The 25,207-nt window shown below is 48.1% G+C and overlaps 1 protein-coding gene across 2 annotated transcripts in view; it reads right to left on the bottom strand.

Moving 5' to 3' along the window:
- Positions 1–2,033: 2,033 nt before the first annotated feature.
- The window catches only part of IPO8 (importin 8), a 672,931-nt gene continuing 649,757 nt past the window's right edge, over positions 2,034–25,207 (bottom strand). For both annotated transcript variants that reach the window (XM_086952791.1, XM_086952792.1), the window contains 2 exons: positions 23,822–23,938; positions 2,034–7,015 (listed from right to left, as the gene is read on the bottom strand). In XM_086952791.1, the coding sequence (XP_086808917.1) occupies positions 6,918–7,015; positions 23,822–23,938 (215 nt within the window). In that variant the 3' untranslated portion in view covers positions 2,034–6,917. The remainder of the gene's footprint in view (positions 7,016–23,821; positions 23,939–25,207) is intronic.

The raw sequence follows: 25,207 nt of genomic DNA, 5'->3' as shown, positions 1-25,207 counted from the left end.
CACCCATGTGTTGTTGAAGTACAACGCTGCTGTTAACTACACTCCTAAGGCAATCATGAAGTACAACACAGCTCCTAACTACACTCCGAAGGCAATCAGTGGTAATTAGACCAGCACATATAACATAGTTGGTTGTGTCTTGCCATCAATAGTGTCTGAGCCAAAGAGGCCCCAAGATCTTCTGGACTGATGGCAAAATCTCGCTGTCCATGTCCCACAGGGCAGGTGTAGTACAACCCAGCAAGCCAAAAGCCTCAAGCCTCTTGGATTCCCTATACGGAGGAGTTGTGGGTAATGTAATGGGATCTCCTTTAAGGATTGTGGACTGGACCACAAGTCTCTCTACGGAGTAGAACGTTTGATAAGAAAAACAGGAGTGCCAGAAACCAGTCTGGGGATGCCTGGCCAGGGGATGCCTATGTAAAAGACACCATATGCGTAGTCAGCGGGGTGGGGGGCACCATCTCCATCAACACAACAACATCACCATCTACATCTTTAAGTGTCGCTTGCTCTGAATCAGAGACAAAAAGGTAATGGCACCTCTGCTGCTGTGTAAGCCTCAGCAGAGGCACAGCATCAGAGTCATGATGCATGACAAAAGACTCTGCTTCTGTAATTTCGTAGTGCGCCATTAAGCGCGATCAAGCCGCAGTTGGTTTGGTGACCAAAACTGGTGTCACAACCGGATCCTCTTCTAGCACTAGTTGCATCAGTACCAGCGTCAATGTGGAATCGACTGGTGTAGGACTTGGAGCTGAAGTGAAACCCTGTACCAGTGTCAGTGCAGAGCCCAAAGGGGCCCTAGGCATCCACCGGCTGTAACTTGACCTCTGTTATTTTGGGTCCTAAGGGCATGCTAGAGGGAATCACAAGCACATCAAAAGCCTGCAGCATAACCCCTTGGAAGGCTTCAATCTGCTGCGGCGTTGCTGATAGTCTGGAAAGCTCGAGGGACGCCGGTATACCAGCTGAGGAATCAGCTTTGTGAAACAGAGGCTAGAAGGTGAATGACTTCTGACGCCCCTGCACCTTCTCTTTCTGTTCAGAGTGCCTGGATAGAGTCTAGTCCCTTTTCACTATTTTTATTTTTGCAATTGGCTTTCAATTTTGACTTGTAGTGGGAGCCGGACTTATGTAAAGGTCACAACTTTTCCTTGTGTTTGGCAATGTACAGCTGCACCACCTTTGTGTGCATGAGGCACAACTGCGAGTCAGGGCCCGAGCCCACACACCAGAGACACATCTTCTGCGGGACCGTGATTAACATCCATTTTCAACAGTTGTGGTGTGGTTGGAAACCTGTAGCTTTGGGTGAGGACATTTTTCATAGAAAGAAAGGAATTAATGGCAGTGTTCAGTGGTGGAGCTTGTTGGTGGCTAGCACCACTACATCACTTCTGGGGGATTGTGTGGGGTTATGGAGCATACAGTGAGCCGAACAGCACCACTGAGTGGCACGTAGGAGCACTGCTAAGAAAAGCTTCCAGATTCAGTCTGGTGCCCGGAGGCTATTCCAAGGCGAGGAAGCTGCGGCTAGAAGTATTCATCAGGACAGAACCCTTCTGGGAGAGAGTGAGGGCATGTTGGATTCGAATAACCAGGAGTCTTGTGGAATTGAGTATACAACTATTTATCCTAGGAATATGGGGAAGGACCCCCCACAAAAATATGAAAGATTTTTCTGCAATTTAGGATTGATGATAGCAAGCACAAATGTAGCAAGATTCTTGGGGTCAAGATCACCACCTGAATTGGAGGAATGGAAGAAGTAAATGTACTGGTGCATATACTACAGAAATATGTATACGAGAGTAGATGATACCCAAAAAAATAAGAGAAAACATGGGGCCCCTGAAATGCACAGAGGGCTGTGTTATTATCTGTACGCGAAGTACTGGACTGCATACTGGGACGTTAATAATGGGCCGGTAAAACTGCTACGTTATGGACTGTGTATGATATGGAAAATGTACCCTACAATATCAAGACTTTTGGGAAAAGCTAAAGAAATGAGAGCTGTACTACACCGATCATGAAATGTAAGATGTTTTTATTTAGGATTAAAATCAATAAAAAGAATGAAAGAAAAACAATGCACTATATGTAAAACCTTTATAAAAAAATCTTTGTTATATTTCGGTGATGTGAGAACATCTTTGCTCACGTACAAATAAATTAAGGTAGAACAATATTCTAAAAACCAAAGGCATAACTTTTCTTTTAATAGTCCAACAAGTATTACCCATATTTAATTTGAAATGCAGTCAGCAGTGTGATGCAGTGACTATCCTATTTACACAAAACCAAAAGGGTCTGGTATGATCTACTAAAATCCAGCTTTAAAAAATATTTGGTCTTTTAATGTACAGCAGTGGCCTACTGGATTATGTACAGTTACTCTACTGCTAGAGTTACTGTACCAGAAACGTACTTGGGCAAAGTGAAATCTCTTGCTGACAAAGAGATCATTTTGGTCACTTGCTCAGACCAGAAAATGATTGTAGGTTCCACAAATTTAAATGTATTCATGATACAGTAACACAATGAAAACTAGGGATCTGGGATTTTGTTCTACAGTCGCTAATTCTAGAACAAGAAGCAATGAAGAAAACCAGGTTACCTGAAATTACTACCACCAAATGACAGATGCAATGAGCCAGGATTCTGTCAAACTGGGTTGCAGTTTAAATCACTCTTCAATTACAAAAGTTACCTCAACATTATATAACATATTTCTTCTTGAAAACCAGACCCATCCCAAAATTCTACTGTGTCAAATGTCAAAAAAGTTTAAAAAAGCAGATTGAATCAAATATCTACAACAGATTTCAATTCTGCTTTTCTAAGCTTTTCTGACATTTATGAGTGAGTGTTGTAATCCCAGTGAAGTGCTGGAATTTTCTACTCAGAATACCTAAATTGATGCTACAAAGCAAATAATAGAACAATTAACCAGCAACTTTTTAATCAGAGCTGTATATATCCAGGTAGGGTTTTACCGAACCAAATAATTTAGATTTTGAAGGACAAAAAAGAGAGAACGCAGAAAACTAGAGTATATGCCATCATTTTCATAGGGCTTGTTCTAAATGGTGAATACACCTAATTATTAAGTCAAAGTAGAACGATGGACATTTTAGCAGTGACTGGCAAAGGAAATAGATATATAGGCCATGGACCATGTAATTAATAACCCCTACGATGGGATGGCACTTCGTTTTTAATCACACCTCCTAAATTCTCACATTTCTGTGGAAGCAAAACTTGGGCTACCTTTGGTCCAATGCTATCAAACCACCGGTCCTGTGAACATGCAGAGGACCAGAAGTAACAATATTAACAGACAACACAATTGAAATATAGAAATACAGCATCTGTATCTATAATTTGGTCATATAGACACCAGTCTGCACTGTGGAAGCCATATTTTACACTGGTGGCAAATACGTATATTGGTCATGAGAGACCGGGTTTAAATTTAATAGTAATCGAGAAATCGCAAATTATTTAATTAAAATTAATACAAAACTAGGTTTACAATTTTCAGTCCTATGGGAAGGCAGAAAAATGCCCCAACCACATTCCCTAAACAAAAGATGGAGCTCTTTTTTAATTTCAGCATCCCAAGTGTCATGTAATTACCGTTATGCGAAAATCATTAGTTTGTGTGCCCTAAGAGTACCCACACTCTCAGATGGAAATCAGTTACTCCTATCATGTCCCATTATACAGTCCTCAAGGCAGAGCCACCCAAACTGTCAGAGCCAGTGTGCCTATAAAACAACAATGTGAACGTAGGAGCAAACCACTCCAGACAAATGTCTACAATACCTGTACATACAATCATATAGACAGAACACTCTCAAAGGTGATGAGACTCAAAGCTCAGATATTTTCTCACAGGATCTGGAGGAGTATTGTTGGACAGGAGTACAGCAGATTATAAATACGGAAATCTCCCCTAGAAAATATACATTGCTGCAGAGGCATGGGAGGATCTTGGACAAATAATTTAGGGAAGACAAGCTGTGCTTCGTGGAGATGCAGGGGTACTTTATTAATGCCTGGTGCCAGTAGGTAACACACCTGTGAAACTGTGACATCAGAGAACGCTTTCAGGCACTAGTCAACAGGTCACACTTACGCCATACAACTAGTGACATAATTAAGTTGTAGCAACTGCTGAGGTTATGCAGTGGTTAGCACTGGTCAGAATCAGGGTATGGACTTTACACAGGTGAAGGAGGACGAACTTAGTGCAAAACCTGACTCAGGAGGAATATTAGCGTGTCCGAAAAGCACTACTATCATTCCTGAAGATCCAATAAGCCAGAGGTCTGTGGGGTACCATCATGGAGGGCATTTGCAGATCAAATCGATCAACTCACCTCCAAGGCATCGTTTTGTTTGCTAGTGTCAGCAGAATCCAAGTCATCTCTTCACTTTCTCTACTCACCCAAAAGCCAGAAAATGTGAACTTCTAAGTCATCGTCAGAAAAAAAAATTGAACTTCGTTCTTCCACTGAAGATATTCTTCGATAAACACGGTCAAAACTAATTCAGAACTTAATGTCCAAAGCATACCAAAGCCGATTGATCTTAACTTGATCCATCCCACCTATCTCTAAAATGTTACTACTGGATGCGTTTAAATTAAATGTTAAAGATTAATCAATAGGGTTATTTAGTTAATGGTAGAAAGCATCATGAGAGGCAAGTCAAAGGAAACTGGAATCAAAAACTATGTAACAAATAAACAAGAATAGACTAAACATGTACTCCTGTGGGCTTCCATGCAAAAGGCGAGATTCAAAATGTGTGGCTATGGGTTTAAAGACTGAAGAAGTACAACAAGAAGCAGTAAGGGAAGAAAGGGATGCAGTAAGAGAACACCCAGAGTCTACTAATTTAACAAGTCCGTTTTAAGGAACGTCTCCTTCCTTGTTACTACATGTCGGAGAGGATCCAAGACTATTGCTGGGCTATTGGTAGATACATTGATTATCCTTAAATGAGACGCAAAATCCCCGCAATGCTCTGTACTGCACCATCCAATGGTTCTCATGAAAACTTCAAATGCATTCAATTTCATGTTTGGTTATTTAGCATGGGATCCTCAAGGCAGCATGTGATGGCAATAACATCTTTTTAGTTTAATCTTCTTGTGGACTACCTCCAATTGATTCGCATTCCTTGCTGTGTCTACTCCTACAGGCAAATAAACAGAGTGCTCTTCATACCAAAACTCTTATTTACATATAAAAAAGATATATAAATAAGGCCATACTCCTTTCCTTGCCTAAAGCGTTAATCCGCAAAAACACCCTGCGATGCAAAGGCAATGAATGTTTTCTGTTTTACCAAGTAACCATTATTTCTAACATTTCAGAAAAACTTTGAATGTTTGTAAATGAGAACATAACAGATCCTTTTTTTCACCTCATTACAACATGGGTTTGCTTTTCAGTAAATTACCTACTTTAATAATCACCAAAAAACAAAGGAATTCAGAAATAATTTTTCACAAGCGGTTGTCTGGTTATATTGAAGAGAATGGTTTATAGGTCTACAAAGAGCCAAAAACGGTTCCTGCTGCAGTGCGGTCTGATGCCAAAACTTTTTCTTTTTGCAACTTAGAGAGGATGTTGAGAACAGTTACCAGATAACTCCCTGTTGCTGGAGCCAACACATTCCAGTCCTGGGATTTTATCCCAAGATTGGGAAATATGTTATTTCCTGCTTAGCCCACCACTGGGAAACAATCCCCTTAGTCCGGGGGGTGAAATAACAGTGGGACTCGAAACAGCTGATACTGGATTGTGACCCCACTGGTGACCTCAAGTTCATCATAGCACTCGTTTGCTGTTCCAGAGTTAGACGATTGAAATCATATCTCTTTGAACATTGTAATGTGACTGTTGAGCCACAATATCTTTCCCTAAGTCAGACGCTGACCTCGGCATTCTAAAGCCGACCACCTTTAATTCCCTCACCAAGTGCATAAACCCTGGAGGATCAGACTACACTGGCTGCGACATTGAAGGCTTGGACATTTTTGCCATATTAAACGTGAGAGTTATTAATTGGAAGGTAACAGAGGTCCTCTTCCTCAAGCTTAACTGGAGGGGTTATTGTTTTTTTTCCACCGGACTCCTAAATAGTTTATCATTTTGAAAAACCTCTTGCATGTATACCACTTCATACATCCATTAATAGGCTACCAGAGGTTGAACAATGATTACTGCAGCAAAGGAAAGGGCACATCAAAGTCCAGATATATTCTGTCTGCATCATGGACAATACTTTGTCATCACTAAAAGGCATAAAACAGGGTCTTTTTTAAATAAATGGAGCGGAAAAGGGGATATGTTGTTTCTGAAATAGAAGGGACCTGTACAAAATGATTCATCATATTTACCTTATAAAACAGTCATTATACAAACAAAAAAACTCTCCATCTACAAACCCGGTTGGTGCATTCAACCGCTCCTCCAACCCCACTTAGAATAGCACAATGTACTCCCTAAATACAAACGTTGTACTGGGGTTCCTTGAAACAGTCCATGTGCAACAGAAGGCACTGCTATCCGTCTCATCCATGCCGCACAGCTAACACCTGAGTACACTCTTTTAATTACCTTAGGCCCATTTCATTTCCAACTGGCCTTTTTTCAGGCTTGTCGTTTCTATTTTTAAGTGAAGTTCAACTGATCCAAAATAACAGAAATATTTCGTCAATCAGCTGGTTAAGGTGTTCCGATGAAAACTGCACCGATAAATGCGCAGGGCACAAATGGGCAAACATAAATGTTTTCTGTCTTCTTTTCTCCGCTCTGAACGACTTTTGTTTTTACGTTGCACAATCAAAATGTTATTATGAAGTCTCTTTGTTACTCCCTAAAGTTCTTTTCCCTTCAGTTGCCACTCGGAGGAGCATCGCCAAAATTATGCGGTAAAAGTAGTCCTTTGTTGTCGAACTTGCACCCACTTTGTTGCTGGATGGTCCTAGACTCTAAAATGTAAAAGAACAATAAAAAGGTTTGTAGCAAGAATATCAATGTTCAATCAAGTATAAATTACATATATATTGTTTGTAAGTCCATTATCAGATAATCCCTCTTTCTCAACCGTATTTTGTAGGAGGTTGAGTCTTCACCTGAGAAACACAGAAGTTTGAGGCAGCTCTTCCGTAATGGCGAAGGAGTGTTGCCCCCACTGGTCAGAGTCTAAAGCAAGCATTTACAATGCAATGGTCTCGGCATTATTAAAGGTAGAGCTATTGGCATTGCTCATGACATTTTTTTTTTTAAATCATAAATAAATGGCATTGTCATTTACATTGCCAATAGCTTAATCGTTAAATAAATGGCATTGTCATTTACATTGCCACTAGCTTAATCGTTAAATAAATGGCATTGTCATTTACAATGCCAATAGCTTAATCGCTCGCAAATGCATGACCTATTGCATTTACACCCACACAGAGCCACACACACAAAGCCACCCACACACACATACAGAGCCACCCAAACAGAGCCACCCACAGAGTCATTCACATAGAGCCACCTACACAGAGCTACCCTCACACAGTCATTCACATAGAGCCACCTACAAAGCCACCCTCACACAGACAGAGCCACCCACACATAGAGCCACCTAAAAAAAAGCTATCCACACAGAGCCACCTACCCTTCTCAATCCAAATAACTGAATAGCATATCCACACTCAAATTACTTCATACTTCACTATACTAATTTTCAACACTAATCCGTTATGGGCTCCAGAGTAGCATCCTACTTGCCAGAAAAGCGCTTCAACACCTATCAGGGGTAACAGGTGCTACATGAATGCAACCCTTTCTTCCCTTTTATCCCTGTGCTACCCTTCCAACTCCAAATAACTGACCAATATCCACCACTCAAGTTACTTTCATATTTCACCATACTAATTCAGCACTAAAAGTTTATGGGTTTCTGGGGTAGTCTGCTTCAACACCCCATCAGGGGTAACAAGTGCTATATAAATACAAATCTGTTTTTCCTCTTCTATCCTTCTGCTATCTTTCAAAATCCAAATAACTAACTAACCTATCCACCACTTAAAATGTACTTGCACGTTTCACTATACTAATTCAACACAAATCCTCTATGGGAGCATGCTACTCGCCAAAAAAGCACTATGATGCCCCATTAGGGGTAGTAAGCGCTATAAAAATGCAATTACAATACAATACGCTAATTGCAGCAGTGCTCGGAAGTGTAGGTACTCACTAATTGGAGTACCCGTTAGTTTGCTTCTGAGAAGTGCCCATAATCTCCTATTACACAAATTGCAGCAGTGCTGTGAAATGCAGGTACTCACTAATTGGAGTACCCGTTGGGTTGTACTCTCCTATTACACGAATTGCAGCAGTGCTGGGAAGTGCAGGTACTCACTAATTGGAGTACCCTTTGGTTTGCACTCTCCTATTACACGAATTGCAGCAGTGCTGGGAAGTTCAGATACTCACTAATTGGCGACCCGTTGGTTTGCACTCTCCTATTACACAAATTGTATCCGTGCTCGGAAGTGCAGGTACTCACTAATTGGAGTACCCGTTGGTTTGCTCCTGAGAAGTGCCCATAATCTCCTATTACACAAATTGCAGCAGTGCTGGGAAGTTCAGGTACTCACTAATTGGCGACCCGTTGGTTTGCACTCTCCTATTACACGAATTGCAGTAGTGCTGGGAAGTGCAGGTACTCTCCCTTTCAAATGAAAGAAGAGCAGGTACTCAGTGCCGGACAGTACCTGCCCATTTAAAGCACTGCCCTCATCACATTCTGCATGGGGGCACCATCATTGTGAATTACGCCACTGGGGGTAGTGTGTGCTTTATTTCGCTGAATGTATTGTCTTGTAAGTTATCACCTCGTGTTTGTTTTAATGTGGCTTACACGGAGCGCACGCACGCTGGTCCTCCTCCACCCCTTACACCTTCACAACTATGTGTCCCCTTGGATGCGCCCCCCCTCCCCAGTTACCCCGTCTCATCTTGATTACTATATGCCGTGCCCTTCTCTTGTAATTTATCCGGTCCATGACACCCCTGCCTGCCCCATCGTTGGTGATAGGGGGTCTGTCCATTCGCCCTGTGCCTGCCGGTGCACGGGGCGCTGTGGGCCTGACTCAGGGGTGGAGGGGGCACGGCGCTGTGACTCACTCACGACTGACTGACTACTACAGGATGGAAGCAGCGGCTCTTAAAGCCATGAGAGCAACTGAGGGGGTAGTCTATACTGATCGTGGCTCGGGAGCGGAGAGCTGCAGCCCAAGCTCAAGAGAGACACCTCCACCCCCGAGAGCAGACCTTACGTCCAACTCAGAGCGCTGCAGCCCCAGCTCAGGAGAAACACCTCCGCCTCGAGAGCAGACCCTACGTCCAGGGCAGGGGAACCGCAGCCCCAGCTCAGGAGAGACATCTCCACCACAGGAACAGCGCCTCAGTATGGCGCAGGACGAGCACTGCAGCCCTAGCTCAGGAGAAACACCTCCGCCTTGGAAGCAGAGACTCCGTCCAACTTAGGAGCACTGCAGCCCCAGCTCAGGAAAAAAGATACTTCTAGCTCAGGAGCAGAGATTCCTTCCATCATCAAGAGAGCCACGGCTCCAGCTCAGTGGAGACACCCCCACCCCAGGAGCAGCGCCTCCTCCCCAGGAGCGGAGCCCCCTTCCAGTTCAGGGGAGATACCTCCGTCTCGAGAGCAGGGACTCCGTTCAACTCAGGAGCAGTCAGAGCCTACCTCGAACTCCGGAGCTCTGCAGCCCCAGCTCAGAAGAAGCACTTCTAGCTCAGGAGCAGAGCTTCCTTCCATCATCGGAGAGCCACGGCTCCAGCTCAGGGGAGACACCCCCACCCCAGGAGCAGCGCCTCCTCCCCAGGAGCGGAGCCCCCTTCCAGCTCAGCAGCACCACAGCTCGGGTGAAACACCTCCATCTGAGAAGCAAATCTCCAAAGCCCGACACGGGAGAAACACACCACTACACACACACAGATGCACGCACACGCCCAGGCACGCTCACACTGACACACACGCGCACACACACATTCATGTTTCCGTCTGCGAGGCTGGGAGAGAGAGTTAATTCCAAAGTCCCCGAGTGTTCACATCTATGGATCTTATGGCCATAATTCACAGACGTAGTCATCTGCTGCGTTGAGGCGGGTGTCAGCACGGCACAAGTACGGGGTTGTCTGTAGCTCTAACCCCAATAGCCGGTGAGGAGGAGCAAAATCGCAAGGGCACCACTTCAGGGGTCTCTCTACCACTGCTTCATGTTCCAAGCTGGTCTCCAGCTAAGGGGCGGCAACAACCGAACAGGTCCCCGGGGCATATGTGGCCCCTTGGGCCCCGCTTCGAGAAGGCTTATGATGGGTCTATGACGCACAGCAGGGCAGACGGTCGCTGTGCTGTGGGTAAACTCCCCAATGTGGCCTCCAAAGTACTCCCACGCCGTCGCTGTGCGCGTTTGGTAGGTGTCGGTGGGGGCCCGCTGTGTACAGACCTCGGGGCCGCCGCGTAGTAACTCCGCTCTTAGGTGTGGTCCCTCCCGGCCACACCGCAACTGCATCGGAGGAGCGCGGCCTGTGGGGCCAGCCGAGCCTAATTGCGAGGGCTCGAGTGTGCCCCCCGAGCCTTCTGCCCTCACCAGCCCCGCATCGCTCTCCTCACCTCCACTGGAGTCTCGGGGGCCGCCGCTCCACCGGTTCTCTTAGGGGCCGCCAAAGGTCACGCGCAGTGCTGGTTCCGACCCTGGTGCACCGAAGGGTCTCTGCCGCATCTCCTGTGTAGGCCCGGAGCCGGGGCCTCGATTTCTGCTGCTCCCGGACGGTTCTGCCTCACGTCGCCGGGAGTGTCGTGATGGCTGTCTCTTGCTCCGGCCCTCCTGGGGGTCGCCAAAGTCTACGTGTGTCGCCGATCCCCTTACCAGAACTTGTCCGACTACCTTTGAGCTGGAGCAGCCAGCCGCAGGAGCCCTGGCCTGGCCCCCCGCCCGCAGCAAATGGTCGGAGGAGGAAGAGGAGGGAACGGGAAAAAGGTGGCAAAGGCAAACAACGGGCCTTATAGGGATTCTGGCAGCCGCCGAGTATGTGCAAACACGGGGGCTCAATTGCCTCTTTCACGGGGGGGGTGCAGCACAGAGGTGCTCCTGAGGTCGGGGGGGGGGGGGGGGGGGAGGGTTCGGGGCCAATACACGCGCTAGCAAGAAAAACGCAAAATGACGGCCGCAAACATCCGAATAATTTCGGATTCGGGGGCGTGTTTTGGCGTTCTGAGTGACAGATGACGCCACAGGTGGAAATAACGCCAAAAACACGCCCCCGAATCCGAAAGAGACTGGGCTTTATTGGCTGGCCTCCGTTTAGGAAGCCAGCCAATGGAGTAGAGAGGAGGAGATTGGAAGGTTTAAGGCTCTATACTCCAAATCATTAAATCTCTGACCGGAGACTGTGCAAACGCAGCCTTTAGGTCCTCGACCTAAAAATGAGGAGTTCTGACTGACGGAGCGTGCGTGGGAGGCCGGGCCATGACAGGCAGTAGTGGTGGGGCATTTAAAAGTGTGCATGTAAGTTTGGCAGGCCGTCTTAGGCCAAACAGACATGCACCCTTCAAATTCTCTAACCCATCTGTGTTCACAGCCCTCTGAGGCAGCTTCAAAGCGACAGACCAGGCCACTCAGACCAATCCTGCCACTGCTCTCATAGCGTGAGAGCAGCATCTGGATTCGCTGGGCAGCCTGTGCCTTCCCAAAGACTACTGGGAGTGAAGCATCGAGGTACCTATCGGCATCGGGCAGCGAGTGGTAAGTTTTTTTTTTTAATGTTTTTTTTTTTTACTCTCAATCCCCCTGTACTCCTCCTCCTTCCGCCCCCCCCCCCCCCACCCCCGCCTTTCGTTGTGCGGCGGCCACCACTGAGTCTGTTTGGCCTTAAGAAATAACCACTTTAATCCCTCCCACAAGCTAACCAGCCACTGGCTGTGAACTTTCCTGGTTTCTCTTTCAGATAGTTCGACATCTCTGGCTTTTGCTGCCTGTTGTATCTCTTTACCTACATACTTGTACAATAGGCGGGAGGCTTTACCACTGTGTTTTTTGAGGACAGTTCTTTTTATAGCAAATCTGTTTCTCTGTCTTAATTTCTTTCCACCCTTCCCATCTCACCCTTTGTTGTTCTTACCCGTAATCTGCATTTTCATCCCTTCTCTTTCACCTCTTCCTCTCCCCCCCCCCACAAAGAATGTAATGAGGAGCCCCCTAGTCTCCCATACATGACAGATATCCATTTGCCTTGAGCTGAATGGGACACGATCTACCATCTCGGTAGAGGTTCTTATGCTATAACCTCTTATGAACATCTTGCCTGTAATTTATTCAAACGGGTAAATGGAGAAATTCCCTCACTCCTCCCATTTCTTTTTCTCTATATCAGGTAACTCGAGTACCTGCCAGAGATACTTCATACTGGTATCAGGGCGAACTTTAACGTCACTGGTATACTCAGACACCAACAACACCGGAATGCCCGAGGGGGCACCGGTAGGACTGCGCCAGAAATTCATTTTAGCGGTAAGTCCCCAGCAAACTTACTCAATAGACACAGTTAACTCTATATAGAAATGGGGTGCTGATTGTCTTTCCATCCTCCACAGGCCCCACTGAGAATACCAGCCTGATAGAGAGTCAAAATACATCATCTGACCACCACAAGACACTAGGTGAGTCCAGTCATATGCAGATTTAAAGAACTACCTGGAATCAATTATCCTTGGGAGAGGGGTCCTGACCCAGCACTCTTTTTCTGCCTAATAGGTGACCCACCCATTAGAAGCGTGGACGGAGGTCCATACTCAAACAACTTCACTGGTAATGTACCCAATACCCACCATCAACCACACTTGTAAATATGTTGTACCTAGTTTTTAATACCTACCCCATTCTTGTACTATAGGTGTTAAATCCAGACGATCTGTTGGACAACGGCTAAAGCTACACCGTCCCCCCCCCTTTTTTTACAGTCCTGAAGAAGATCCGCAGCCGAGGTCCCCAATATCCCAAGAGCACTAGGGTCGAAACGTCGACGCCTACCAATTGACTTGCCTGTATCCCTCTTAGTTTAATTGAGGTTTTTCCCCCCCAATTGACATTTATAGGGGACAGGCTCATATGATAGCGGAGGCTACCTCGCTTTGTATTGTGTAAATAATAGTTTATCACTATTGTCTATTCCTCTATTTTCCTAATCACTTGAGCACCCCTTTCCTTCCTCACTGACTATACTCTTGATAGTCTATTGCGCCGTTTAGACAACTGTTTTATCAAACTGTAAATAAATAAGTGAATTTTTGATATAACAAACATCCATAGTGTGGTTATACTTTGATTGCTTTTTCAATTTTCCGGTTTTTCCAAGTCAATTGTGTCAAACTTTTTGGGTATTGTCCACTATTGAATACATCTCTCCCACGGTTTTGATTGAATCAATGTATGCGAATTTAATTGCATAACCAAGAATGCAAATGCTACTTACCAGTATGCGTCTGTTCTTGGCATGTAGGGCTGCTGACATTCATATCTGTGCATAGATCGCCGCCTAGTGTTGGGTCCGGATGATTGCACATTGTTGTCCTGGAAGAGTCTTCGAAGTATCACGAGATAGGTGGCTCCTCCCCTGGACTACAGTGCGCATGGGCATCGACTCCATTCCCCAGAAGGTTTTTAGCCATTGTGGCCGAGATGGAGTGACCCTTGTGAATGATGACCATGCCATGAAATGATATGTAAATCCTGCAGCTGCTACAGGCGCCGGGGAGGAGGGCGGGCGATATGAATGTCAGCAGCCCTACATGCCAAGAACAGATGCATACTGGTAAGTAGCATTTGCAGTTCGAGGCATGTGGGCTGCTGAATTCATATCTGTGCATAGAATACATAGCAGTCCCTCCATTAGCGGCGGCCGCCGGTGCCAGCTGCAGCAGTTTGGAAAAGTGTCTTGAGAACAGCCTGCCCTACAGCTGCCTGCTGTTTGGAGTGCACGTCTACACAGTAATGTTTAGTAAATGTATGTGTGGTAGACCATGTGGCTGCTCTACATATGTCCTCTAAGGGAATGTTTCCAAGGAAGGCCATAGAGGCCCCCAACTTTCTGGTGGAGTGGGCTCTCGGTGGAATTGTAAGAGTGCGTTTAGCTTTCGCATAACAGATTTGAATACATTTCACGATCCACCAAGCAATACCAGCCTTGGAAATAGCGTTACCCTTGTGGTGTGACGCAAAAGCAACGAAAAGCTGCTTAGTCTTTCTAAAATCCTCGGTCCTATCAATGTAATACATTAGGGCCCTTTTAACGTCAAGTGTGTGGAGCATCCGCTCCGCCAGTGACTCAGGATTTTGAAAAAACACCGGCAACTCAATTGTTTGGTTTAAGTGGAATTGAGACACAACCTTGGGTAGAAATTTAGGGTTAGTGCGGAGCACTACCCTGTTAGCATGAACCTGGAAGAATGGCTCTTGGATTGTGAGGGCCTACAGCTCACTAACCCTCCGTAGCGATGTAATTGCCACTAAGAAAGCCACTTTCCAAGTCAAGAACTGAAGTTCGCAAGAATGTAGCGGCTCAAAGGGAGGACCCATCAGTCTTGTAAGAACCACATTGAGGTTCCATTCTGGAGCTGGTGGGGTCCGTGGTGGAATGACCCTCTTGAGTCCTTCCAGAAAAGCTTTGATAGCAGGCACTTTGAAAAGTGAAAGGTGCTGTCTATTCTGGAGGTATGCGGCCATCGCAGACAGGTGAATGTGGATGGAAGTATATGCCAAATTACACTGGTATAGATGGAACAGGTAACAGATGATGTTCTGAATGGAAGCATCAAGTGGATTAATGTTGTGGTTTGCGCAATAAATGACAAACCGCTTCCATTTGGCCGCATAACATGCTCTAGTAGTGGGCTTTCTTGCCTCCCGAATGATGTCCATGCAATTGGGAGGAAGGTTAAGGTAGCCAAACTCTAGGACCTCAGGAGCCAGATCGCCAGGTTGAGCTGTCGCGGATCCGGGTGCTGAATGTCGCCATGGCTCTGCGTCAGAAGGCTGGGTGTGAGATGAAGCCTTTGATGCGGTACCACGGACAGTTCCAGAAACGTGGTGTACCATGGTTGGCGAGCCCACGTTGGAGCAACCAGGATGAGAGTCATCGAGTGTTGCCTGAGCTTGCGTGCCACCAGCGGTATCAGGGGTACTGGGGGAAAAGCGTACGCAAATTTGCCTGACCAGTTCATCCATATCGCATTGCCCTGCGATTGCGGGTGTGGGAACCTGGCTGCGAAGCTTTGGCATTTTGCGTTCTCCCTTGTGGCGAACAGGTCTATCTCTGGATGACCCCATCTTTGAAAGTACGGCTGGAGTACTGATGGATGTATCTCCCACTCGTGCATTTGGTGGCTGTGCCTGCTGAGCAGGTCTGCCATCTGATTGTCCTTGCCTGGGAGGTGTTCTGCCATGAGGAAGATGTCCCTCTGAATGGCCCACTTCCACATGCTCTGAGCCAGATGAGACAGCTGCGGAGAGTGTGTTCCTCCCTGTTTCTGAATGTAGTACATGGCCGTCATGTTGTCCGTCCGGATCAACACGACCTTGTTGCACAGATGTACTTTGAACGCCTTTAAGGCCATGAAGATCGCCATCAGTTCCAACACATTGATGTGCATCTTCTTTTGCTGTAGAGTCCATAGTCCCTGCACTGTGTAATGGAGTACATGCGCTCCCCAACCCTGGAGAGAAGCGTCCGTCGTCAGGATAATCTGTGGCACAGGCTCCTGGAACGGTCGGCCCTTGCAAAGGTTTTGTGGATTCCACCAATGCAGAGAGTTGTATGCCCGACCGCTCACCAACACTAGGTCCGTCAATTGCCCGTGAGCCTGAGTCCACTGACGTGCTAAGCACTCCTGAAGCGGGCGCATATGTAGTCTCGCGTGCGGGACAATGGAGATGCAGGAGGCCATCATGCCTATCAACTGCATGAACACTCTTGCTGGAAGCGAGTGCTGAGGTCTGAATCTTTGGACCAGCGACTGAATACTGTTGATTCTCACTGAATTCGGCTGCGTAGTGGCCGCCAGAGTGTTTATTGTCGCCCCCAGATACTGCCGTATGTGGGCGGGCTGGAGATGGGATTTTGGGTAATTCAGTGAGAACCCCAGATCGTGCAGAAGGTGAATAGTGTGGGACACGTGGTCGGCGCACTGCTGGTTCGACTTTGCCTGAATGAGCCAGTCGTCCAGATAAGGGTAGACGTGGATGTTTTGACGCCTTAGATGCGCCGCCACCGTTGCTAGGCACTTGGTGAAGACCCTGGGCGCCGTGGTGACCCCAAAAGGCAGAACCTTGAACTGGTAATGCTGGTTCTGAATGGTGAACCTTAGGTACTTTCTGTGAGAAGGATGCAGGGGAATGTGAAAGTATGCATCCTTGAGATCCAGAGTTGCCAGGAAGTCCCCTTGCCGAAGCAGTGGGAGAACCTGCTGCAGAGTGAGCATATGGAAATGCTCTGACAGAATGTATAAGTTGAGAGGTCTGAGGTCTAAGATGGGCCTGAGGGATCCGTCCTTTTTTGGAATGAGAAAGTACAGGGAGTAAACACCTGTACCCCTTTCTTGCAGCGGAACGAGCTCTATTGCCCCTTTTTGCAGCATGACGTTGACTTCTTGCTGCAACAAGTGCAAGTGCTCGCCGGACATAGGACGGCTTTTTGGAGGTATGTTGGGTGGAGTGGATGTGAGCTCCAGACAATAACCGTATTGGATAATAGATCTGACCCACCTGTCCGTGGTGATGGACTTCCACACGGGCAGGAACTGCTGGAGTCTCCCCCCGACCGGTGTTGCGTGGTCGGGGGGCAGTGACAAGGCGTCACTGTTTGCTGGCGGTGGAGGACCTGGAGCTGTTATTTCCACGCCCTCTGCCTTTGACGTTGTTGCCACGGTATCCACCCCGACCCTTGTTGGTATATGAGGATTGGGTGTTACTTTTATAGAATTGCGTGGATTGAGACGCCTGACCACTCGAGGTGCCTCTGTTATTGGAGCGGCGAAAGGAACCACCCCGAAACTGCTGGGACTGCAGGGCACCCATAGATTTAGCAGTGTCAGTGTCTTTTTTCATCTTTTCGAGGGTGGCATCCACTTCTGGCCCAAACAGGTGGTCAGGATTGACAGTTTGGTTCAGGATGGTAGTCTGAATGTCCGGTTTAACCCCTTCCGTGCTGGGCGTATTTTCCGCCTGTGCTGACTCCGCCTTGCGCGGGCGGAGTCATGACGGAAGGGTTCCGTCATCAGCACAGCTCAGCCGATGCTGATGACGGAACCGTTCTGTCATCAGCATGGAAGGGGTTAAAGCCTGAGATTCTGAGCCATGCATGTCGGCGCAGTAGCACGCTAGTGTTTACTGCGCGTGAGGCGGTATCAGCTACATCTAGAGCACACTTAATTGAGGCATTAGTGATAAGTTTTCCCTTCAACATTTCAGCAGCCTCCTTGTACTGATCTGGTAAGTGCTGTAGAAAGGTCTCTAGAGTGTCATAGTGTGCCCTGTCGTAGCGTGCAAGTAGCGCCTGCGTGTTGGATATGCGCCATATATTGGCTGCCTGCGCAGCAATACGTTTCCCTGATGCCTCAAACACCTTTGATTCCTTGTCTGGGGGAGGAGCATCACCCGTGGTCTGTGAGTTGGCTCGTTTACGTGCGTTGGAGACAACCAGAGAGTCTAGCGGCAACTGTCCTTTGATGTACGTCGGATCAGTGGGCGCTGCCTTGTACTTTTTGTCAATACGAGGATTAATGACTCTTGCCCGGGTGGGCTCCTTGAAAACCTCTGGCGCATGCTTTAACACTCCCTTGAGCATTGGCAGTGTCTTGACAGTTTTTTCAGCCACTGAGAAAGTGTCAAAAAGAAAATCGACATCCACTGGGTCTGCATGGAGGTCGACGTCATGATTGGCTGCAGCCCTTTCAATTAGAGCGTTGAAGGCCGCAGAGTCTTCTGTTGGGGAAGTTTTTGCAGCAAAAAGTTGTGGCTCGTGTCCCGAATGGGGGTACCCAGGGTCTCCCCCGGCAGACCATGGCTCAGTGACATCCTCTGAGTCCGAGTAAACTGGATAAGCATACTCATCCTCGTCTTCTCCATCACCCTCCCCAGCATTTGAATGAGTGGGTGAGAGTTCCTGACCTTGCGGAGATACAGGCTCCAGAGGGGCAGATGTACCCGCAGAGTCCAACTTCTTTTTAAGTGGGATGTGGAAGTGCTCCAACGCTGGCTCCGGCGTGATCTTCCGTTTAAGGAGAGACAGCTTGCCTGTGTTGGCGTCGATGACCACCTCTCGACGCTCCTCCTCCGCCAGTGGCTGGTGTCGTGGGTTTGGAACCAGCGACGATGCCTTCGGCGTCGAAGCCAACTTGAAGGGCACTCCGGTCCCAGGTTTCGCAGTGAAAGCCTTCGGCGCCGTCCTAGGCGGCAGCGTGAAAAGGATCGGCGTCTGCGCCTTCGCCGGTTTCTGCAGAGGGTTGGGCGACACAGTCTTCTTTGGCTCGACCTCCGCGGCCCCCTCCCGAATACGCTGAAGGGACTCCGTGACCTTCTTGGTAAACGAAGCAGAGGGACGGACCGGCTCGAGAGAGTCCTCCGGATTAGGGTCGGCGACCAAGGCCGCAGTCTTCGGAGCCAACGCAGCTCCCCCCTTCGCCTTGTCAACCGGAAGCGGTGCAGCCAGAGACTTGGGGTCGTCCTGGCGCTTCTTCGGGGCCTTCTTATGGTCATCGACCTTTTTGGCGTCGACGCGACTTTTGAGAGCGTCGACCAACTTCGGCGCCGACGCAGCCGCGTCGGGCGCCTTCGCCTACGGCTTCGACACCGCAGCCTTTGGATCGGCCATTTTGGCGTGGCTCTTGAGCTCGACGGCCATCTTGGATTTCTTTGGCGCCGAGGCCTCCGAAGCCTTAGATCCAACCAGTGCGACTTGCCCTTTCGGTTTCGATACTGGTGGCGTCGATACCGACGGTTTCACTTTCAGTTTCTGCACCTGGAGCGGTGCTGCACCAATGTCCGTGGCCGGGCCGGAAGGCGGAGCCGTGGGACGGGTATCGAGGTCTTGGGTAAGGCCCGAAGGCGATCCCTCGACCTGGGCCTCATAATGGTGGCTGGCCCCGGAGTCAGTGTGAGGAAGCTCTTCCTCCGAGCTATCCTCTACGGTGGCAATGGCCCCGTCGTCGTCCCCTACCTCCTCGACGACTTCCTCGAACGCCTCATCTTCCGCGTCGTAGCTTTCCTCGACCTCTGACGCTGGGTTAGAGTCCGAGACATTTTGGATGGTGTCGTCTTCAACATCCTCCTCGAAGATGTTCGCCGGAGGGGGTGCCGAGCTCTGGGCCTGCAGTCTAGCGGCCCGTCGTAGCTTGAGAGTCTTCTTCGACCGGAACTTGGAACAGGCCATACACTTGGCCTCGTCGTGGTCCGGTGACAAGCACTTGTTGCACACTGGGTGCACATCGATGTGCGGGTACTTTGAGGCACACACTGGGCACCTCTTAAATGGACTTCGTTCCATGATGAAGTAGTCTGGAGCGTCGTGTAGGCCCGTCTGCGCCGATAGCACGCGGAAGGACAGCAGGTGTTCGGAGCCGATGAATAACCAACCCGAACGATAAACAATACCGACGTGAGTCCTAAAGACCTTTTGGTCTCAAGTAAATAAAGGTAAACAACTATCGATTCTGACAGAGGGAACCGAAACACATCCGAACCCAATGGCGGAAAAAAACAATCTGGGGATGGAGTCGATGCCCATGCGCACTGTAGTCCAGGGGAGGAGCCACCTATCTCGTGATACTTCGAAGACTTTTCCAGGACAACAATGTGCAATCATCCGGACCCAACACTAGGCGGCGATCTATTCACAGATATGAATTCAGCAGCCCACATGCCTCGAACACAAATGTTATTCATTTAAGTGTTTACTTAAATCAAAGTCAAGAACCATCATTCTTTACACTATTCATACCCAGGTCCTTTGATTCTGTGGGTGAACCCCATTGATTTAATGATTTGCATATGGCCATGTCTGAACTGGGGTGGTATGGAGTGCAAAAAAACGATGGATTTAGGCCCAGATGTCTGTACTGGGGTGAATGTATGACATTGTTCTGCATTCTGTCCATCAACTGTTGTTTTTGCGCTTTGATGGGCACAGCGCTTTCAGGAGCAGGATAGCGTTTGCCGATTATAGCGCTTAGGAGTTCACAGCGCTTAGCTCCTAGAGTTCACAGCGCTTTAGGAGCAGAGCCAGGTGTAGCCTGGAGGCATTCAACAGCAGCCCAGGAGCACAGGGAAGCGCTTAGATGGGGCAGGGCTTTTACCTGGTTGATCCCTCAGCAGTACTCTCAGGAGGTAGGTGATTCTTTACCGCGCTTGATGGTTCCAGCATCCTTCTTGTGTAGTTTCTTGGTGGGAGGAAGAAGGGGGGTTGCGTTGGTGGCTTCAGGGGCAGGATGGTTCTCCCTGGCACACTGGAGGTGGTTCCCCAACGCTGGGCCAGATCAGCAGGCTGGCAGAGTCCTTCACCCAACTTAGAAAAGCATTGCCTAGGCCCAGTCAGTCCAAGTGGTGTAGGTTCCTCCCCTAGGCCCAACCTCCTCAACTCCTGCAGAAGTTCCCTCAGGTCCAGTGGTGCCCCAACTGACAGGCAGGTTTCCCTCCTTTCCGCTTATACCCCTAAGTCAAGTGACCCTCCTCTAAAGGCGGCGAAGCGTAACCCCTCCCCTGGTCTGGAAGGTTCCAGGAGCTTCTACATTCTAGGCTATGGATTAAAAAGGCGGGATGGCAGTGTTACTGTATCCTGATGTCCCCGCCTGCTCCTGACTACTAGTGCGTGTCTACAAAGGCCACTCCGCAGTAGCAGGGGCCTGTGGCAGCCATGTTGTTGGGAGAGAGCACCTGCACCTCAGCACTGTTTGGCAGTGGTAAGGCGCCCAGAGACCTAGGTCCAACAAAAAAGATGGTGAAAAAAATAAGGCAAAGGGCAAAAAAAATGGGGTAAGACCACCCTAGGGATGACAGGTCTAATATGCGTCCCCCCCAGCCTAAAGTGGTGAGAGCTACCCAACCTCTAGGGAGTTCTCATCACTAAGGCGGAAAAACCGGGAGAGACCGTCAGCGTTGGCGTGGTCTACCCTGGGCCGATGTTCAACCCGAAAGTCCGTACCCTGGAGTTAAATGGACCACCTTAACAATTTGGGGTTTTCGCCTCTCATTTGCAGGAGCCAGCAAAGCGGTCGGTGGTCGGTCTGAATGAGGAAGTGAGAGCCAAAGAGGTATGGCCTCAACTTCTTCAGGGCCCAAACCACGGCGAAGGCTTCACGCTCTATCATACTCCACGTTGTTTCTTGGGGAGTATCCTTCGGGAAATAAAGGCCACAGGCTGGTCTTGGCCTTCTTCGTTTAGCTGGGAGAGCACAGCTCCTATGCCATGCTCAGAGGCGTCTGCCTGCACGATAAATTCCTTGGAGAAATCTCGAGTTGCAAGCACCGGAGCGGTGCACATTTCGTGCTTCTCGGTGCCAAATGCCTCTTGACAGGCAGCCGTCCAGATGACTTTTCGTGGCTGCTTTTTGGATGTCAATTCAGTCAGGAGGGCTACAATGGTTCCATACCCCTTGACAAACTGGCGGTAGTAACCAGTGAGGCCGAGGAAAGCTCGAACCTCCGTTTGGGTTTTGGGGGGATCTCAGACCAGGATGGTCGCAATTTTGGCCTGGAGGGGTTGCATCTTACCCCCGCCCACCAGGTGTCCCGGGTAGACGACAGATCCCTGTCCAATCTGGCACTTGCTAGCCTTGATGGTTAGGCCAGCCCGCTGTAGAGCCTGTAGCACCTCCTGGAGATGCTGCAGATGGTCCTCCCAGTTGCTGCTGAAGACAGCTATGTCGTCGAGGTACGCAGCGGAGAAGGCCTCTAGGCCAGAAAGCACCTGGTTAACCAACTGCTGGAAAGTGGCCGGAGCATTCTTGAGCCCGAAGGGCATCACCCAAAATTGAAAGTGACCCTCGGGGTGGAGAACGTGGTCTTCCCCTTTGCTCCGTCTGTCATGGTAATCTGCCAGTATCCTGACGTCAGGTCGATGGTACTCAGATACTGAGCTGCTCCCAGCGGGTCAATCAGCTCATCCGCCCAAGGGATCAGGTGAGCATCCTCCTTGGTCACGGAGTTCAGACCACGGTAGTCCACACAGAACCGAAGTTCTGGTGTGGTGCCCGGTGGGGCCGCTTTCGGCACCGGACTAGCCCACAGGCTGCTGGAAGGCACAATCACCCCCAGCTCCAACATCTTGGCCACCTCACTCTGGATGCTGTTCTTAATCTTGTCGGACAGCCGGTAAGACTTGGTTTTCACGGGTGGGCTGTCCCCTGTGTCCACGTCATGGGTACACAGATGCGTGATTGAAGGAGTGAGGGAGAACAACGAGGCGTACTGCTCCAATACCTGGTGGCAGTCGCTCTTTTGCTCAGGGGTCAAGGACGGGGAGAGGACCACTGCCTCCACCGATCCATCCTTCTCTTGGGCCGCCAGAAGGTCCGGAGAGGCTCGCTCTCTTCCTCCTTGCTCCCATTCGTCACCATAAGGAGAACAAGCTCAGATCGCTCATGGTGCGGCTTCAGGCGGTTAATGTGGAACACCATATAGGGTTGTCAAGGGGTCTTTAGGCCGACAACGTAAGTGGTCTGGCCTCGTTTCTCCACGATCTCCTATGATCCAGTCCACCAGTCCTGGAGGGCGCTAAGCTCTACGGGCTCCATGACCCACACCTTCTGTCCAGCATCCAACTCCACCGTCCGAGCGTTGCGGTCATACCACTCCTTCATGAGGGATGGCCTCTGGGTACCGGGTGACGTGGTCCACCAACACCAAGATGAACCCGTGTCCCGAAGAAGTCGGTGGGTTCATTGGCCCGACAATATCAATACCAACCCGCTCAAAAGGGGTACCGACAACCGGGAGCAGTTCCAAGGGGACCTTCAACTTAGTCCCAGTCATGCCACTCGCCTGGCAAGTCTTACAGGTCTTGCAAAAGGTGTCAGAGGCAACTCGCATTCTGGGCCAGTAAAAATGTTGGACCAACCGTGCAAAGGTTTTGTCCTGACCCAGCTGTCCGGCTACTGGTATCTCTCCATTATGCCTTGAAGAACATTCCAAATAAGTCCCTGCCTTGCCCAAGGGCCATTAAGAAATGTCAAACTCCTACACACCTTTTAAACCCTCACCTCAGCAAGGACATAGAAAAAAGGATCCACAGATACTCACCACCTTGCCAAAGGGCCAGGAAGTGACGTCTCGGCACTACCCTATGGATCTAGTTTTACAGACAAGTTAAATTTTCTTTTGCCACATTAAGAGTTCCTCATATGTCTAACCTTTGTATACAGAGCAGAAGGCACTATTAAAATAATGGCTGAAAACAATCACCTAGAAAATTATTTTACGACTCGTGCAAGAGTCAAAGCAGCTGCTTACTTTTCAGTTAAGTGTCCCCTTTTCCAGATATTTAATATAAGCACTATTTTTATATTTAAGTTGAAAATAAATAAATGATAGAAAAAGTATTTTCTTGAACTAAAGGGAAAGCAGGCAGTTGTGACCCAACCATGTTGGTGGACAAATTATTAAGGCTGTGGAGGATAGATGAAGAAAACGTGCAACTGTGTCAGAGCGGTTTCCCACAAAGAAATCACAAACCTGCATTGCTTCTCCTCTGCTCTGCAAGCGTGTAAATTTCTTGAAGCTGTTTCTTCTGATCTGTACTCAGAGGTGTCGTAAGCGAGTGGTACCAAGCTGCATCCCGGCTCTGCACCGCTATTGACAAAAAAGGAGGACAATGATGACATTATTTTGTTTCATTATACACATTTGAAACAAATCACTACTCCTTTTGATTATGTGTAATGAGGATTTTAATTTGAGAGTGAGGACTCAATACCCTTATCCACAGGAAAATGCACATTTAAAAATCCTATTTGTGGTGGTATTTTGCTTAAAAACACACCAGCTTAACACCCAAAAATTAAAACCTAGATATCCAAGTAAGATCAATGAGCACATGTGGGTTTTGTTCTGCCTATCTATCACTTTAATGAAGAATACACGTCTGCGCTCCGAATTTTCAACGTAGCCAACAACATGAAGAACACACTTGACTGTTGCCATTAATCTGAGACAGTGACCAAACATAACCACTATGAAAAATGCCGGTAAACTATAAACATGTTTTCAACTGTTTCCATTTCTACAAACCATCACAAACTAATTGGACCGTATACCATGGAAAGATAGCTATTGCAAACAATAGGCGGATGAATGATCAAAGGAAATTTTTGTTTCTAGAGAATGACTTATAAGATAGCAAAGACGTTAAAGAAGCGGAATATTTATCAAGGAATTTTAGACATCACATTATAAATATACATCTATTAAAAGATCTAAAGGAACAGTGATCTTTAAAAGAGGCAAAATCACAGTGGTCAAATTCACAGGCCACGCAAAAAACACCAAAATACAATCAGGTACATCTAAAAATGAATGCGAATGAGCAGAATAGATTTTTAGTTGATCTATGAGGCCATTACATTGTAGGATAGAAGGTTTATACTTACCTGTAAAATACTTATATTTACTTGTAAAACCTGTACCACGCATATGCCTTTACCATTCATGCTTTAACAATAACATTTTTGGTAAAGTCATAATCATTGTAAAAACATGCGTGTTGAAGGTTATGTGTGGTAACGGCATTTGCGTTGTTAAGGCTGCGTTGCAAAGGAATGCATTACAATAGAATGCGTTGTTGCATCATACATCCATAGTAGAGTGTACCATGCTGGGTTTGTTAGCGGGGTGGCTGAAGGTACCCTGGATGGGGCCACCTTTGAACCCGTTGTAGTATGTACGTTCCACCCTAGTTAATACCATATTGATGATGGTGCACGCAGTCCTTCCTACCTCATAGGGTAGGGTAGTTGCTAGGGGCGAATTTAATGCTGTGCCGCATCAGACCTTAGATGTTGATTTCCCCTCCAGTACACCCAGAATTATCCTACATACTTGGTCACTTCCTTGAGGAATGGG

Source organism: Lissotriton vulgaris, chromosome 1_2 (assembly GCF_964263255.1).
Source record: "Lissotriton vulgaris chromosome 1_2, aLisVul1.2, whole genome shotgun sequence".
Classification (NCBI taxonomy): domain Eukaryota; kingdom Metazoa; phylum Chordata; class Amphibia; order Caudata; family Salamandridae; genus Lissotriton; species Lissotriton vulgaris.
The sequence above is the reverse complement of the archived record's forward strand: the minus strand, read 5'-3'. Positions and strand labels throughout refer to the sequence as shown.